The following is a 19358-nucleotide window of genomic DNA, read 5'->3' on the forward strand; positions in this document are numbered from 1 at the left end:
AGGTTTAAAATCACATTGAACAAACCATGCTTCTGATGCATGGATGTTTGAATCTAACTTACGAAACTAATTGAAAACATTGTTTATTTTTGGTAGAATTTTTTTAAGCTAGCAAATTTTAAGTGGTATTTGCCCTTAATCTGTAGCTGGATTAGAGTGTTTGTTCTGTATGGTATGTAGGTTGATGATTTTGACTCTTAGTAGACCTAAAAATCAAGGTTTTAAAAAAAATGTATCTATAAGACAATGTGATATAGAAAACAATATTGCTTAAACCGTTTTTTTTAAACCATTAAGGAAAACAGCTGGGACTTCTCATAGTAAGAGATTAATAGGGAAAAATACCACTTTTTTTTTCCTGTGCTCATTTCCTATGCACATAAATGTATTTTTCAGCCTTTCTTTAGTTTGTTTTATTAGAAGCAAGGTCAGTAGACCCCAAATGCCATGTCAGTTTTCATTCATTTAATGCAGGGACACACAGTTTAATTTGCTGATTTTGAAAACATCCACCTGCTGACTTTCTCAGACTAATGTTTTACTATGTAACAAGGACAGGAAGTTTTATGTGGAGTTTCTACTAAAATTGTATCATAATGCTCACATTAATTTGAGAGGGTTCTTTTTGTGTTTGGCTATTTTTGTTCTTGTTGTTCTTATGGTACTCAGGTCTTAAACACAGGGGTTTACATTGTGAGATCATCACTCTACCCCTGAACTATAATCTAGCCCCACTTGGAGAAACTTGTTAGTATAAACAATCAGCATTTGAAACAGGGCTCCTTTAATAATGCTAAAGACTATAACTCTTAGAAAGAGACAACTCTACTGTTATTTGTAGAGATTACAGAATGCTAGGAATTCAATGTGTTTTTAGAATGAATGATTGTATATAAATCTGTTTTTAATGTTCCATCTATCTACCTCACCACCCTCAGAAAGCAATCATCACAAAAATATTCATACCTTCTTCTATAGTGACACATTATTAGGCACTAAGGCTATATCCATTGGGATTTGATAACAATACTGTGTATTGAAAAAACTTATTGAAATGTCAGATTTTAAAAATGTTCAAATACTAATAAATCCAATTATTCTTTCTTGGGGATAAAAAGAATGCATGCTTTTGTAATATTTCCCATTGCTTCTATATAATGTGGTTTATTATCTAAACTCATTAAGAATTAGTTTTAAAGAAATTATTATTAAGCCATGTGCATCCGTTCTTGTTTCTGTGCATTAATATCAGGGCAGCTTAGTACTAGGGATTTAGTGATTGAAAGTTATGGCATAATAAGAAAATAGCAATTTGTTGGAGCAGGCATTTGCAAGCTCTTCTCAATGTGGACAAGAATCAACCTGTCAGTCATTGTTTCATGGCCTCTGCCAAAAGAAGTAAAAAGCTTAACAGTAGTTAGGAAGCTACTGAGTTGAAATCTCTAAGGATGTTCCAGCCTATTTGTTATATTTTCATCCATCGTGTCCACGGTTGAAAAGTGATGTGATCTTAACTTATTACTGACTGAAAAGCAGCATCAGGCGCTTTCCTGTAGTCCTTGTAATAGTTCTGACTAACCATGCTTAAAATCCAATTGCTATTTAAATCAGACAGTGAGGCCTTCTTTTATTGACATGACATTTGCTAGTCTGTGACTTGAATAGTTCCCTTCAGCAGGTTTTAGACTTTGAGGTAGCATATGCCTGTTTCACTCAAGGTCTTTGAAATAATGACTACCATAAGAGGTAATGATAAGACTTACTCATAATATCTCATAAAGTGCTAATAGTACTGAAACTTAAAGTAGTTATGTTCTCAGAATTATATTTACAGCTTTCGGGTTTTATCAAATTCAGTCATCCTGGTCATACATGATTTATCAGACTAGAGATCACTCTATTGTCCATACTTAAATGTAGCATTACACATCATGCATTCTGATAATTTTCTTTTCTTTCTTCTTTTTTTTAATTTCTTTTTTATGTTGTCACCACACCATTGTAATGTCTACAGCTCGCCCTGTTGGTAAGTAGCCATCCTTCTATCCATTCAGCATGACTTTGTACAATGCTTCATAATTCATGTATAGCTGCATCTACCAGATGAAATATACTTATTCATCCATGTTAACATATTACTTGAGGGACCGTCTGCTGTACAGGTAGCTTCTGACTTTTTCATCATTTTGTTAAACCATTTTTATAATGACTTGCTACATAACAATCAATGGGTACCAATTTTCATGTAAAGAATACATGAATGATTAATATTATAAACTGGTAATATTTTCTTAAGGAGAAATATATAATACCTATTTTTTCCTGTACCTGTTAAAAATAGGTTACTGATAGTGTTTGATATTTTTGAAAATTAAAGATTAGGAACTAAAATTTTAAGGTGTTTTTGACTTCTTTGGTTTCTTCACTGTAATTTCCTCAAACTCCCAGCCCTCTAGGACTATTCTTAAACCTTCTGAATGCTTGCCATCTCTGCTTATCTATTTAAACAAATAGTGGTAGATTTCTTTAAGTTACTCTAAGTATATACTTTCTGTAGTGAGTAAAGAAGGAGGAAGGTGTGTTCTTTGACATGAAAAGTTATTTATGACTATATCATATTTCCATTTGAATTCACAAAACTGAATTCATAGTTTGCATTTACAGAATTTTATTGATAATTGTTTATAAATATTTGTATGATAAAATGGTTTCAAATTTCTCCCTGTACTTTACTTCATGTTTAATATTACTCACCAACAAGTGTGTTAAAAATGAATGAAAGCTTGACCCTTTGCTGTAATTAAAGAAATAAATTAATGCATAAATGGTTACAAGATCTCAAGACATTTCTTCTTTAAAATATCAAAAAAATCCTCTAGTAAATTATTTAGTTTTAATTATTTGTAAGTCATCCACATAGCTGTAAAACCTGTCTTAATATACAAGCTTGAGATTTTTGATATCTGATTTGAATTGATCCCACTTAACTTTTACCCATTTAGTTGTGATATTCAAGGACTTTGTTGTTATGAATTATGTTCTTAGCTGGACAGTAAATTTAACAAATAAGACTTTGACTTGCATTTCTTAATTTCTGATATGTAGTCTATCAGTGTTCTTTTTTCTTAGCTTTTCAATCCAGCCACCTCTAATTGAAATATCAGTATTTTAATCTTCAGTTGCCTTCTCTAAAATGGAGATAAAGATAATGTCTTATTAGGGATGTGTTCAGTTAAGATGGGCCAAAATATGAAAAGCATCATATATGTCCAATACTACATAAGGTATTTCTAGTTTCTCAATCATACTATTTTGCATTTAAGTAGTTTTAAATGCAGATGTAGTGTAAATTTAACTGAACCATACACTGGAATGTTTTGATTATACATAATTATTATTTATATATATACTATATTATATATATACTATTATATATACTATATATATATACTATATGTACTATATGTACTATATGTACTATATATGTACTATATGTATATATATGTATATATACTATATGTATATATATACTATATTATATATACTATGTATATATACAATTATTATATATCATATAATATATTGTATTATTATGTATAATTATTATACATAATAATTATTTTTGTTACATAATTATTAAATCAAGGATTTGTTTTTGTTACAATTGGTTATTTGAAATTTAAGAATTTTTTTTTTCCATCTTGGTTCTGGGATTTGAATTCAAGTCTTTACAATCTTCCTTGGCTTTGCTTAGTGCTTGTCCTTTACCACTGGAATTACACATTAACTTGGACTATTTGCTTTGATTAATTACAATAGGTGTCAAATAGACGTATCTGCATAGATAGCTTTGAATTGGTAGCCTCCAGAATCAACCTCCCGAGTATCTAAGATTACAGAAGTGATCCCGTCATCTGGTTAAAAATCACATTTAAGTTATAGGTCATTACTCGTAAAAACTTTACTCTCAAACACAGTGACCACGTGACTAACATTATTTCACAAGCTTTCAAAATATAACACAATGTTAAAAACTTTCTATATATTTATAAACTTTAAACAAAAGTGCACGGATTCAAACAATATGACATACACAGCAAATTGAGATGTATCTGTCACATGTAAGGCATTTCAAAAGTTATTTCAAGTTTTTATTCTTGCTTGAAATGATTTTTAAAATTCCCACTGGAGTGGAAATTAAGCACAGCTTCTTGACACATTATACCATATTCTTAGAAAGTCTGTCATTTCATAGATCTTTCTTGAATGACTTATGACAATGTTCAGAAATCTGAAGATGTACACTTTAAATGTGACAACTACTGTTAATTCTGAAAACTGAATGTTAGATAAAATTTTTATTAGCTTATGGGGGAACAGACTAATAATGGAGAAGTTAGGGTAATTTTCCATTGTATCTACTCCTTAAATACATTTAATTCCACCAGGTATGGTCATTGGAACTTTTGTTCTAGGGTCAAATGATAGACACAAATATGTTAGTTAATTAAATATTCCCCTGAATATTTATTCAATGGTGTTAATGGAGCTGGATACAAGTTTTTAAATATTGGAGCCGTTTTAGATAACACAAAGAATATTTTACAGAATAGACTCCCAGAGAGGAGAGAAAAGCTAGCTTTTCATTCCAATATAAACCACCAACTATATCAGGTCTAGAGAAAAAAATTAGGGTTGTATTTGTGTCTCAGCTTTTCCAATAAAATTAGGAATTAATGCAGATTCTATACTTAAAGACTCATAATTCAAGAAAAGCACATTAGATGAATTTCTCCTAGCCCCACCCATGACCACATGCCAACTTGGTAATTAACAGTATACCAAGCCTTTCTGTGGCTTTGACTTTTCCCTGTTCCACAGGCATTCTTCACATAAGAAGCAAAATAGCATACTAGGGTGCAGCAATCAGTGCTGAAATATTCGTTCATTTACTTGGAAAGCTCTTCTGATGAGAGGAGTGACAATAAGAAAATGATCTAAATAAGGAAAGACTCTTGCTTCCTATACCCATCTGTCTTATTTTTCTATTGGAAGGCCTTCCCAAGCTTAAAAATAAAAAAAGAACATCTATTTTGGAGATGGGCAACACATTTTTTCCTAGCAGCGACTAAAAACATGATGAGTAATTTGGAAAAGAACTGTCAAATCTCCCAGCTGCCGTGCTTGTGAAGATGAGCTCTGCTTGGTTTTGTATCTTATGCATGCCATATGCTAACTGCTGATAGCCTCAAGTATGAAAAATGAAAGTTCAGTTGTATCTGTGAGACTTGTTTAAAATATCAAAAACAATCTGGCAGCACACAGTTTATGGAAACGTATAAGTATTTCCCAATTCATTACACCAAAATATGTTTTCTTGCTAGAGCCTGGTGGCTCATGCCTGTAAACCTAGCTACTCAGGAAGCTGAAATTACAAGGTCATGGTTAAAAGCCAACAGAGGAAGGAATGTCTATGAGTCTTTTATATGCAATTAACCAGCAAAAGGCAAGAAGTGGACTTGTGGCTCAATCAGTAAAACACCACCAGCCTCAAGCAAATGAGCTAAAGAACAGCACCAGGCCCTAATTAATTTCAAGCCCCAGTCCTGGTACAAAAATAGTATGTTTCCTTTTGATAGAAGAACATATATTTAGCCACACAATTTATAACTATTGAGAAATATATGTCATTGGCAAAACTTGCCTTTCTTAAAATTATTTTTTAAAGAAGTAGGCATTTTGAAAACAGACGTCTATATTATCATGTAAATTTCCCCCAACATATCAGTATATTAGAAAGTACTATTTTGTGAGTTGAGGTGAAGATTCTTATAGCCAAATCCAGAACATTTTGGTCTAGGAGCCACCAAAAGTACAAGACAGTAAGTGGCAAATTTAGTAAGGGTGATTTATAAGTAAGACATTATTTAAAAAATAAACTGATGATTATTTTCAATGCTTTCATTTCCTCATACAGCTTGCAATTTGGAAATCCTAATGTGCTGTATATAATTTAATTTAATGCTGAAATGGGTCCATTATTTCTTACTTTAAAAAACATGCTTTTCTTATTTATCACATTATCTACAAAAGATATATTGTGTGAATTTTGGAAGGAGATATAGAAATCGCATCTCTTCTTTAGGGCAAATTGCAAATCACATTGTTTGGGCAAAATGACATGAGGATTAATCTCCCTCCTTCATGCTCTTGCTATTTACTGCACCTTGAACTAATTAGCTACTCTATCAAGAATGCCAATTAATTATCACTAGGCATCAGGATTTCATTACTCTGTATTTTCTGATTACATGATAAGTGCACATCCATTCTATCTTCTATATTCTAATAGATTTTTCATAGTGTAAAGTGCCTGAATTTAATGCTAAATTTGAACATTAAAGGCAAATAAGGCTTATTTCTCACATTGGACTGGCTTTCATCTGTTACTTCATCATGTAAATCCACTATTGTCCTAAGGGAGTCTAGGTATAAAGTTACTGAATTATAATTTGTTTTTTATTCACAGAAGTTGGTGAAAAGATTCTCTTCTCTGGGTATTGATGGGTATTGAATGGTACTATAGTGAATGAAGTATGAAGCTTCCAGATTGTTTCCCTCTTGCCTGAAATTCCCTTTAGCTATATGAATGCTCATAATGTCCATGATTTACTGATTACATTTTGTTGTTCATCATCTAATATTAACACAAGTTCCAAAATCAATAGATTTATGAGTTACTTTGTTTCAAGAACATTTTCTCTGAGTTTATTTTTGGATAATTTCTCTCCTGTTATTTCTTCAAATATTTCAAGAATTTTAGATTTCCTTTGTCTACACTCTGTATTTATCACTTGCCTGTAATAGTCAGTCATATCTCTTGATATTAAAATATATTGACTTCTTGATTATTTGCATTTATATATTTTATCTTTTTTGTTCATTTTAGCTATGTTTTCTCCCTATTTATTTCTCCTACTTGCCTGTTTTCATTTGACTTTGTTTTTAACAAGGAGCCTCTGTAATACATAATTTTATCTAGATAATACCCAATTATTTTAAAATGTGGATATATCCTTTGGGATAAATTTACATATTCTCTTCCTCCTTTTATTTATTTTCATTCCTTTCATTAATTATGTACATTATTATTTGACTTGCTGTCTCATTTTAACTTTACTATTTTTGATGGTTATCAGAATATTAATTATATAGTTAAATATAGAGATTAAAATTTGAAAGTTTAAAGAAGAGAAAGTAGGTTTATTGAATAGCCCTAATTAGATTTTTTTATTATTTTTAACAAACACACATTCTTTTGTAGAAATGCACTTGTTTGACTCTTAACTTGGTTAAATTGTGACTTTTCATCATTCCCATATGAAACTCCATCTTTGGTCATTCTTCATTTATCCTGCTTCAAATGCAAAGGAATTTTCAAGTGTTTTATAATTATGGGTGCATAAGGAAATTGAACAATGAACATGACTGATTCAAACATACAATTGAACACTTAATGAATGGATCAATGAAACAAAACTTGAACAATTAAAAGCAGCATTCTTTTCTGATTTTAAGGTTTATTACAAATTTCAGACATGCACAAGTGGCTTTTCTGCTAATGCCTGTATAGTCTGAGAATGTTGCCTAGGTTAAGATCTTCTGTGGAAATCTGCCTTTTCAAACCCTTTTTAAATCTCAGGTTGTTGAAAGCATTGATGTTGTAGCATTGGTGGTAGTATTAATGTCCCCTTGCCTTTGCTAAAATCCAGATCATTCAGAACTCTCCAGCCTTTACACAAGTCCCATACACCTTCAAAGGTAGCACTACTACCGTGTATTCTTTTTTTTTTTTTTTTTTTTTTTGGCCAGTCCTGGGCCTTGGACTCAGGGCCTGAGCACCATCCCTGGCTTCTTGCCTCCCAAGGCTAGCACTCTGCCACCTGAGCCACAGCGCCCCTTCTGGCCGTTTTCCATATATGTGGTGCTAGGGAATCAAACCAAGAGCTTCATGTGCAGGAGGCAAGCACTCTTGCCACTAGGCCATACTCCCAGCCCCCCGTGTATTCTTTATGTCTTGCTTTGAAATTCACTGACAATTGGTACCTGTACTAAGCAGAAGAAACATTAAAGTTTCTTATGATTAATTGAAGCCTCCCTGGTTATTTTTCTAGTCTTAAGAGTATACGGTTAATAACCTAAATTACCTCTTAAAAATCTCATTTTTAAATATAATGTAATCATAGAAATGATTCCAGGGATAAACATCATGTAGGATGCTGTAGAATTCTGCCAACATGGTAGCCTTTTTCTTTCAGTAAATTCTTCTCCCTCTATCTTCTGAAATCTAGATGGATTGTCCGTGCATTAATGTGTCTCATTTCCAAAGTCTTACACTTGATTCTAGATCATGGTAAAAAGATCAAGGAATAAATTTACAACAATATGGCAGACAATTTTTGCAAAATAATTATCAGTAGAAGATGAAGGTCATTTCTGTTGGTGCTCACCACATTTCTTCATAATCTTCTATTATAGCTTATGGTTATGGTAGTTGTCCTGTACAGTATTCTATCTCTTTCTCTCATTTCTTCCTTCCTTCTTTCCTTCCTTCCTTCCTTCCTTCCTTCCTTCCTTCCTTCTTTCCTTCTTTCCTTCCTTCCTTCTTTCCTTCTTTCCTTCCTTCCTTGTATATTCTCATTAGAGGAAAGTGGAGAAGTGAAACAACAAGCCTCTCTTCCAGTATCTAAGTATCAAAAATTTAAATACTCTGTAACTTCTGATACACTAAGCAAATAATTTTTGAGCTTTTCATCTCAGAAATAGGAACTAATAATCTTTTGCTTTTATGTAACACATGTATTCTTTAAGAATTTTGCGCAAAGCAAATATTGTTAACCATGTCTTGCTCATACTGGAGAAACATCTCAAACGCAGGGAAATTAAAGCATGAGATTTTCCTCTGTTTTAGATAAATGCCTCTCCTTTAAATAAAAACAGGCACATTTGTACATCATTTGGGCAATTTAATCATAGTCATATTTCTACTCTATAAATTAAACCCAACTTACTTTAAAAAATCACTTGTGATAAAGCAAGCAGACAAAACCCTTCCTCTTTCCTCCCACCCCCTTCACAAGACAGTTCTCAGAACATGATGCAAACATACAACCTAAGCTATTTATATAATTTTATTCAAAGAACATGTCTTACTCCCTTCCTGACCTAGACAAGGAGAGTTGAGTGTTATGTTTGTGTGACTATGAGACTTTATTTGCCTAAGTGATATACTTTCCTTTGGCAGATGCCTACTTAAGCAGTTTCATATTGAAAGTTGGAATATTGTAAAAATTTTGTCAAAGATTTACTGTAGTGCTATTTGAAGTACCTGTAACAAAATACTTATTTTCATTTATTATCATTGCAAGCTTCATATGGAAATTTTATATGAATGAACAGAAAACAGATGTTAAGTAATGGTTTGCCGTGTGCTAGAGCTGTAGGTGCTATGGAATAAATTTCTTTGGGTTTCTGGGGAAAAAAAATAAAGATAACTTGGATGCCTTGTTTGGATGAAAAAAAAATTAAATACTCATTGTTTCTGGAATCTCTGCAAACAGTAGGAAAATTTAAATATAACATATTTTAATTTACTATTAAAATTAAAGCGCTATAGTGTCATAAATGGTACAAAATTGTACTATACTTTGAGTATTTAGAGATTTTCTTACCTCTAGGCAGAAAAAAACACATTAACATTCAAGCCATATTTTTTAAAAGTCACAATCTCTACTTCCATGTATTGTAGGCATTTTAAACAAAACAATATAAGGTATATATATTTGCAGTATATAACAATATGCACTATAGCTAAAATTTATTGATGTGGCATTAGAATTACTACACTATTTGTTTCAAGACACTGGAAGTCACTCAAGGAATTGGTACATAATGATATTTATTAAAATACTTAAACTAGCAAATTAGTATTTGAGTAAAAATATCTGAATTCCTTAAAAAAAATCTCTGTGTGCAAGAATTGCTTCCCAGATTTATTAGCAATTCTGCTTTTTTCTCCTCTACTAAAATATTAGTTTCTTATCAGTAAATACTTTTCTGTATTTATCCTACTGCTCTTTCTGGTTCTAACATAAAAGATACACATGGTAGGGGAATGCCAAATACTGGTGCCATTCATTGATACACCCATATGCATACATAGGTAATACTTGCCTAGGAAATGTTTATGCAAGCAGCTTTAAATAGTGCTATAAAAAGATTAAGCAACATTAATGGTAACAGGCCAATTGAATATCACCCATTCTGCTGGTAGGAGATAAAATACAACAAAAAGAAGGTACTAATGAGTTAGGGTAGTGTCTTACTAAGCGTGTAATTAATGTTATTAAGAAACATTGCAGTCACATATTAAAATTCCGTTAACTAAGCAGCCCTTCACCATACATTTGTTCCTTGGTTGCAACAATTTTTTGTTCCCTTTTCATTTTTTTTTTTACTGATTGGCATCTTTACGCAATCTTTCTCTAAAAAAATGAGATAATGGGATGTAATCCGCCTTTGTGGTCTAGCTGTGATGCTGACATGACAGTTCTGGTACATTGACAGGTTAAGTGACTGAAAATGGATGTCCTGTCTCACCATTTTAAGCTATAGATTTCCCTCCTAAATCCCTGTAAACAAACCTCTGGACTCTTACATATAAGGACCTTGGTTTTTCTCAACTGATGAGTTCAGGATTTTGAAGGTCTTTTGTTTTTCACCATTCTTTTACTGATTCTCGTTTTCATTGCCCCAGGGATATTACTGATAGTGTCTTAATAAGTTATAAATTCTTTTTAAACTTGATAGTGTTTCCCTTACAAAATTAACAGTCCCATAAAGAAAAAAAAGTTACTTATTTGTAAAAAATAATACTGGGAAATATGAGGAATTTATTCTAAAGTACTGACTGTTTTCTACAAAGTTTTGCATTTCTAGATTTTTCTAATATACAATTCTGTGAATCTTAGCATGTTGGAATAGAGAAAAATTCCCTCTCGTTACTTAACTTCTCATATACCTGCAGTTAGAGTAAATCTGTGTGAATAATGTGAATTTAAGGAGTTTTAAATTATCTATAAACTAGCCCAACTTAGTTCTCATGGGATAATTATAATATGTACTTCATTTTATAACTCTTTATTATAGGATTTTTTTAAGGTCAGTGAAGATAATTTTCACAGAAAAGTATATGGTACCAGTAATATATTCCTTCAGTTTTTTATTCAGAACGCCTTCATTGCCAAAGGACACAGAGGCAAATGTGAGGTTTGATACCATATAGGAAGTTTCTATCTATAGCATCATGGGTGGCTTTTTACTATGTAAGTTGACAGCTCCTACTCTTATCAAATCACAGTCTCTTTCCTTCCTTTCACTTTTCATCTTTCCTGCTTTTTCTTTTTTATTGGAATTGATTTCACCATTACTATACAGGACAATTTAGAATTCTCCTTCCATTATTTTAAGATTGTTGTAGGTAAACATTTTTAACTTTATTGCCAAATGATTAATCAGAATTTGAATTACTGAGAAAAATGGGGGGAGGATGGTTCACAAACTACATATGCCCTTTAAAATTAAAAGTTTCCCTATTTTGTGATTTAAAGCTCTTACAATATGTCTTTACTCATACAGGGCTGAATGAACTTTGTGTACACATGAAACGTCTAGTAGAGAGCAAACTATAAAGCAAGCAGATGAAAAATCAGAAGACTCTTATTCATTCTAGTTATATTCTTATTAACTAAGGCCATTTACTTCACATTTCATATTTATGAAAGCAGTAACTCAGTACTTTTCTTTTTCCATTTTTGCATTGAAGTATAATTTAAATCAATGGTATATAGGTTTCTAAAATTTAGAGTTACATTGAAGAACATATTTTGCTTGAGGATATGTATCTATATATATTTATACACATATATACACATATTATATCACATATACATACTCCACAGGATTATTGTTGATATCCTATTGTTGATATTATTTTATCATGAAGTGACAACTTATACTATTAACTAGAAGTTATTGGCTGGAAAAAGAGAACCTGTAACTTATCTGCAATGCCATAAACTCAGTAGGAAAATAATTAATTGGAAAAATAAGTAATTTAGCAACTTGATCATTTCTTGGAAACAATGACAAATGAATAAAATGTGATTGAATTATCTGTATAAATATGATAAGGTTTAATATTATATTCCTGTTTTAAAATTTTCTATTTCTGATTTATTGTTTCCTCTGAGATTAATTAGGTTAATACACTTCAAATTAACTATTTTATGATACAATGTAAGCATTTATAATACTAAGTTATTTTTAAATCAAGTGATGAATTAAATGACAAAAATTAGAGACAAATACAACCATTTATCAATGACAACTCATGCATCAATTGAACGAACAGTCATTTTTATACTTCATATATATTGCATCACAATGAAATGACTTCTCATTGGATCTTATTTGTGGGGTAAGCATATTGAGTAATTTTCTGCAGGAATACTTAGGTCTACATAGAAGGCCATGTTCAAATTGGCTAGGGAATTTTGTTTATTTGTTTCATAATTGCTATTAAAATTTGATATACAGAGGGGTTACAGAAACAGGTAATGAGTACATTTCTTTTTGAAAAGTCCCACCTCGTCAATTGTTTTACTCCCAGTTTTTCCCTCCTGACCTCTCTCCCCCACAGTTGCACAGTTCATTTTCAGCATAGTATCTAGTGAGTATTGCTGCTGAATTGGATCAGCCCCTTTTTTCTTTATTGTCAAAGTGAAGTACAGAAGGGTTACAGTTTCATATGTAAGGCAGTGAGTACATTTCTTATCCAATTTGTTACTTTCTCCCTCATCCCCCCCTCCCTCTTTCTCCTCCTCTCCCCATCATGAGTTGTACAGTTCTTTACACCAAATGGTTTTGTAAGCATTGCTTTTGGAATGGTTTGTCTTTTTATCCTTTGTCTCTCTATTTTGCTATTCCCTTTCCCTTGCCTAGTTCTAATGCATGTATATACAGTATCCAGAATGCTAAGATCAGATAGCAGGGGCAAAAATATGGGAAGGGAATATGAGAGAAATAAAAAGAAAAAAATAAGGATACTGCTTCACATGGCATGTTGAAAATAATTACAATGATACACCACTTGTTTCCATAATGTGGAGTTCATTTCACTTATCATCATCTTATGTGTTCATACAGACATAGCTATTGGGCTATTGTGATCTTCTGATATGACTAACCTAAACATGTACTAATTATTCCCTATGAGGGAAACTGTAGCATCCATGTTTTTCCACATCCTTCCATTTCCTTAAGATTGGGGCAGTAATGATCTTTCTGATAGCATTCACCCTTTGTCTCACCAATTGTGTGTTCTACCTTGCCCTCCTGAAAACAGAAAAACTCACATGCAAGACAAATTTACAGAAATCAAAAGTTTATTTGACTTCCCTCTTCCTCTCCATATATTTTATGGAAATATTATCAAGAACAGAAAAGTGTAATATGATTCAACTATAATATGCATTAGATAAATTGAAAATATTTGTATGCTAAGAATTAATTTTTAATTACTATTGGAGAATTTCTAGGACAAGTAAATTCAATAGTCTAATGCAAAGTGGTAGATAGTACCTTTAATTGGAAAGAACACAGGCAAGCACAAAGATAGAGTATGTTCTGGTTAGTCATTTTCCACAAGGTAGATGGATCAAAGATCAGATTGTTACAAACAAGAACCAGCAAAAATATATGCAAGGGACTGAAAGTAGACTGATCTGAATATTATATATATGTATGTATATATACATATGTATATATATATATATGTACACATACACACACATATAACACACCCATATGAATAATCTGCTGAAATTCTGAAACTACATTGGAGACAAAGGAGAGTCAGTATGATAAAATCTTTAGTTCTTAAGGAAGCCAAAATGCAATATGAAAGGGAATAATTTCCCATTACTACAATGGTGTGTATTGTAGTCTTTTATTGATATGTAATGAAAAGACTTGTAGGTTTTAAAATCAAAACTGAGTTAAATAAAGATTGTATTTGCCAGGTCCAGTGGCTCAAACATATAATTCAGCTTCTTGGGAGGTGTGACTGGGAGATGGTGGTTCAAGGATAGCTCTGGCAAACACGTTTACAAGACTCCATCTCACTGCATGGCTGAGTCTTGTGGTAGGAACTTGTTTCCTCAGCTATAGTGGAAGCAAAATGACAGTACTGGTCACATCCAGGAATACAGGGAAGCAGAGCATGAGGATTGAAGCCTAGATTAAGCTGCCATAAATCAATACCGTACCTCAAAATTAAACAATGCAAAAAGGCCCTAGAGGCATGGCTCACGTTATAGACTACTTGCCTCACAAGTTTGAGGGAAACTGGAAAACAAAATCAATATTACTTATAGGTTGTATAGAAAGAACAAGATTACAGACTTTTATGATACTTTAAATGTTATGACTTTTCAAAATATTAAAACACATTAGCAACTATTGCCTTCATCTCTTACTCTTCTTTTTACTCTAGACAAGACAAATCCTGAGTTAATCAGATCCTGATGTGAAGGAAACAAATTTGAACAAGCAGCACTATGTGTTTAATAGATCCAATTGGAACAACCCAAAAGTCAGCCCTTCATTCTAGTCTAATTCTTTATACAAGAAGCCTGTGTATCCTTCATAAGATTCAGTCCGTTGATCTTCATATTATCATCATAGTACTTAAGATACTCAAAATCTAAAAAAATGCCTCTCCAGGCATTTATTTGTGTTCTATTAAAATTGGACATAGTCCGTGACATTTAATAAGCACTCGACTAATGTTAATTTCTGTCATGCTATGATTAAACTAAACTTAAGCCTGAGCAAATGATGGAAGAGATCAATTTTCAAACAATTCTTCAGAAAAATAGTAGCATTTCAGAAGAAAATTATAAAATAGCCAAAAAATATGTTTTCTACTTGAGTTTGTCAGCAAGTTCAAATGTTCACTATGGAATCTAAAGTTAATTCATTCAGGCATGAAATTATACTCTAAGAAACACAACAGCTGAGGGTGCTTGGAGACGCTCTGTATCACATACTAATGTATCGAGCTGTCGCATGACTATTTCATGTTAATGCCTGCCACGGAAAGTCATATTTTGCTGTAGAAACAACTTGAACATGATGTGATTAACCTTTAAGGTTCTCCCTTCCCTCTCTCAAAGCCCACCTCCCTCATGGCCTCTGTTTCCTCCTCTTGTTCAGCCATCTGATTTCCATATCACCCACTCATGCTCCCCAGCAGGCATTAGCATAACAGAGCTGTAGCTTGACTTTGATTGAAGCCAGCTTGAGTTGAATGCAGTATCAAAGCATAATTTAGCAGAAATCAAATCTAATTTGCTGTGCATTGTATTTATATTCTCAAAACACAATTTCAAGAAAACTATCCCAGACCTCTAATCTTAATTGACCTTTTTATATTCGGGTCTACTTTGAAATCATACAGTGTATTTTTCTTATAAAGATATTGTATTTTAACTTGTAAGTGTTGATTAAACACCAAATTGTGCCTTCCTTTTATTTCATCTCATTTCTTCTTACAGCTAAAGCAATAAGGTATAATCACTTGACAGATTAAGCAAGTAGGTTATTACCTCTGACTGACAAGAAATTTATCTAATCTTTTCAGGTTGATAGAAGAGAGAGATACTTTACAGTTTTCTCCCTTACAAACACATAGAGAAAATGCTACTTTCATAACTAGAATATTCATCTGGAATGTATACCTCAATCACTTCAGTTCACTTTGGGTTAAAACATGTGTTTTGAATTGTCCCCTTAAAAACCTACTTGTGCCTTTTGTATTTGACAGGAGGCAACATAGGAAGTCCATTGTATGCATAGCTCTCTATGGGCCCCCCTGCTGTGTTGATAAAATACCACCTCTCTCTCCCATGGAACCATCAACTTAAGACTGTCTTCTCTAACAGTTTTCACTGTCGCCTGACAGAAAGGCTGAAAACTATGAAGAGCTATCAGAAGAAATATTGATGCTCTGTTTAAATTTTAAAATCCTTGAAATACATTCCTCCAACTGATCTTCCTTTGCAGATAATTACAATATAGATCTTGTTCAGGGAATATTATCTACTATAGCAAAAATGATTGTTGTAGTTTGTTTTTTGGGATTGAGTGTAGCTGACCACAGAACAGACTTTTTTTCAGAGATTTGGATCACCTTTGAATATTTTGCTTCATTAAATGCTTCAACAATGTTAGTCTCTCTCCCCCCTCAGTTTTAAACATGTAAAGATAATTTCAGCCACTCTGAAATACAACAGGCTTCAGTTTGGGCAATACAAAACTTATATGCAGTAGAAACACTTAGAATAAAGTACAATTTAAGTACATATCACATAGGAAGGTACTTTTAAAAACGAATATCATGAATGTTGATGACCTTTTGTGAGTGGTCTTTAAAAATGTAAGACTAGGGCTGGGAATATGACCTAGTGGCAAGAGTGCTTGCCTCCTACACATGAAGCTCTCAGTTCGATTCCCCAGCACCACATATATGGAAAACGGCCAAAAGGGGTGCTGTGGCTCAGGTGGCGGAGTGCTAGCCTTGAGCAAAAAGAAGTCAGGGACAGTGCTCAGGCCCTGAGTCCAAGGCCCAGGACTGCCCCCCCCCCCAAAAAAAAAAAAATAAATAAAAATAAAAATAAAATAAAAATGTAAGACTACATCAATGTCCAAGAAATTATGATTTCCTGGGCATTGTTATTATATAAATATTATGTTGTGATAGTTGTTGTAGTCTGGGGAGCCAGAAAATCCACTGAGCAATGTTAAAGGTGACAAATGAGTTTTATTAGCCAGTTTGCAACTGCCTTGCCCTGGACTACCCCAGAGCTAGGAGCAGCTGCAGCCTCTAGGGGCCAAGTTTCTTTCCTTTCTTCCTCTCCACAGGCCTCTCTGCAAGCCTCTTTCTGTACTTCATAGGCCTCTCCCCTCTCTGGGGGACTCCATTTTCCACTTGGCTCTCTGTGGGCCTCTGGTCTCCTCAGGCCTCTGCTCTCTGTGTCCGTTGTGGCTTGGACAGGCACCAGGCTTCGGACTTTCCCACAAGTCTCAAGCTCCGGACTCCTCAGCAGGCCTCAGGCTCTTCTCAGCCCCGCTCCACTCTGCTCCTCTCTGTCTGATCTCCTTGGGACTCTGGCTCTCAGCAGGCCTCTGCTCTGCAGGACTCTCCTTCCTTCCTGCCCAGAGTCGGCCACTCCAGCCTCCATTCTATGCAGGCCCAGACACAGGCCTCCCTGCTCTGCTCATCTGGACTCGGTACTCCCTCCACTGCTGGTCTGGACTAAGGATCAGCTTCTCCTGTCCGAAGGCCTGGGCTCCCCCTCAGGTCTGAGGGGAATTCGGCCACTGCTCAGCTCCTGGAGGCACCTCCTGGCGCCTTACTTTTTCAGCACCTCTCTTTTCCCCCCTCTTATATCCCCCTAACCCCTCTCTGCACTGGGGGTGGTGGTTCCAGTCCCCTCTATGTGGTGGCAGTGATGACAACATGGGATGGGGCTTCTCGTGCCCCCACCCCAGGTTATTACAATATTGTGACATATCTTAATTATTTCAGATTTCTAAGTGGAATTCTTTCCTTAAATGCTGCTATAAATTGCAATTCACAGCTCAACTTTGCTAAGATTTTACAGCCCTTTCACCTTCACCTTTCCCATTTTCACCTCTGATGCTTCCAGAGCATTGTTCTGAAACAGAAATTTCATTATATGTTTCTTGAAAAAAAAGTCTTTGAACAGATTTTAGTTGCTTTGAATAAAGAAAATCCCACTCCTCTTTTTAATATAAATTAACAGTCTCTGTATCAATCTGTATACCAGAGCTTGAACCTTGATACATTTTAAGAATCTTTCCTATGATGATTGAATAATATTGTTTAAGCTATCATTCCTATTAGAAAATAGGGAACCAAGTTATTGTATCTGTTCATCTAGTAGAATGGTGTAGAAATACATAGGTTATGAGAAGCATGGAATTCACTAAAAAGTCAGGGAAACAAAAAACCACACTCTGTTTAAAGAGGTTTATAGATCTAGAGTCTGTGTACTGTTAGAATGAGTTTTCTATTATCTATCATGATGGAAAAAAATCATTTAGTAGATTTACTGCTTGTGTTCATGAGATACATCTTGGATATATTGAATGAAAAGGCAATATAATAGTGTACACAAACTTTAGTTATTCATTTCTCACAATAACATACCACTGATTTCTTACTGAGGGCATTTTTTTTAAGGACAAGTAACTGGTCTTATATTTGGGTCTACCAAACATTTAATCAATTTTTGGATCTGTTTGAATATATAGTTGCCGGAGCCAGCTGGCAGTGAAAGGGAATCCTGAGGGTCGAGGATTAAAGAAAAAGAAAGATACAAGAAAGATACAAGACGGGCTGGGAATAAGGCCTAGTGGCAAGAGAGCTTGCCTCATATACATGAGGCCCTGGGTTCAATTCCTCAGCACCAAATATACAGAAAATGGCCAGAAGTGGCGCTGTGGCTCAAGTGGCAGAGTGCTAGCCTTGAGCAAAAAAGAAGCCAGGGACAGTGCTTAGGCCCTGAGTTCACGGCCTAGGACTGGCAAAAAAAAAAAAAAAAAAAAAAAAAAAAAGAAAGATACAAGACAAGAGAAAAAAGACAAGAGACAAAAGATGAGGTCGGGGAGGTCTGCAGCTCAAGACTGTAGCTCAAGACTACAGCCACATTTATTCTTAACCTCCGGCTTATATGCAGTTTAGGAACCAGGGGATAGCATAGGGTTGCTAAAATTCAAGAACACAAAAAGGCTTTGAAGTTAGGCAACATCTGATGGCAGTAAACACAGGATGAGGTTGATTAACATAGGAATGGACTCCAGTGGACCTAGTAAAGCAATTCTGGGTTAGTGCTGACTTACTAGTAAGCAAATGTTCTCCCACTTAGCATATCCTTGATGGTAACAACACAGCCAGAGGTCAGGATGAGCTTTGCTGGCTCAGCTCCCAACATATAGTAATAGACTAAAGAAATTCCAAGTGAAGGCCTTTACTGGATAGTGCATGTTGTTAGTTCTTTAGAATTCAGATTTGGGGGTTGTTGCCATGTAAACTATTTTCTACAAATTAAAGTTGGTTTTGAACTGTTTTCTTGTCCTTCATTTTCTAGGATGTCAAGTATTAAAATTAAAAGCAGATGATTGGAAAATTTATGGGAGAAACATAATGTTTT

At 33.9% G+C, this 19358-nt stretch overlaps 1 protein-coding gene across 12 annotated transcripts in view; it reads left to right on the plus strand.

The window, feature by feature from the left end:
• Nucleotides 1-19358, plus strand: part of Robo2 (roundabout guidance receptor 2) — a 516317-nt gene that overhangs the window by 397982 nt on the left and 98977 nt on the right. For 9 of the 12 annotated variants that reach the window (XM_048346411.1, XM_048346412.1, XM_048346423.1 and 6 more), the window contains exon 7: nt 2015-2026. The exons of the other annotated variants lie outside the window; for them this stretch is intronic. In XM_048346411.1, the coding sequence (XP_048202368.1) occupies nt 2015-2026 (12 nt within the window). The remainder of the gene's footprint in view (nt 1-2014; nt 2027-19358) is intronic. 12 annotated transcript variants of the gene reach the window in all.

This window comes from Perognathus longimembris, chromosome 5, assembly GCF_023159225.1.
Source record: "Perognathus longimembris pacificus isolate PPM17 chromosome 5, ASM2315922v1, whole genome shotgun sequence".
Taxonomy (NCBI): Eukaryota; Metazoa; Chordata; class Mammalia; order Rodentia; family Heteromyidae; genus Perognathus; species Perognathus longimembris.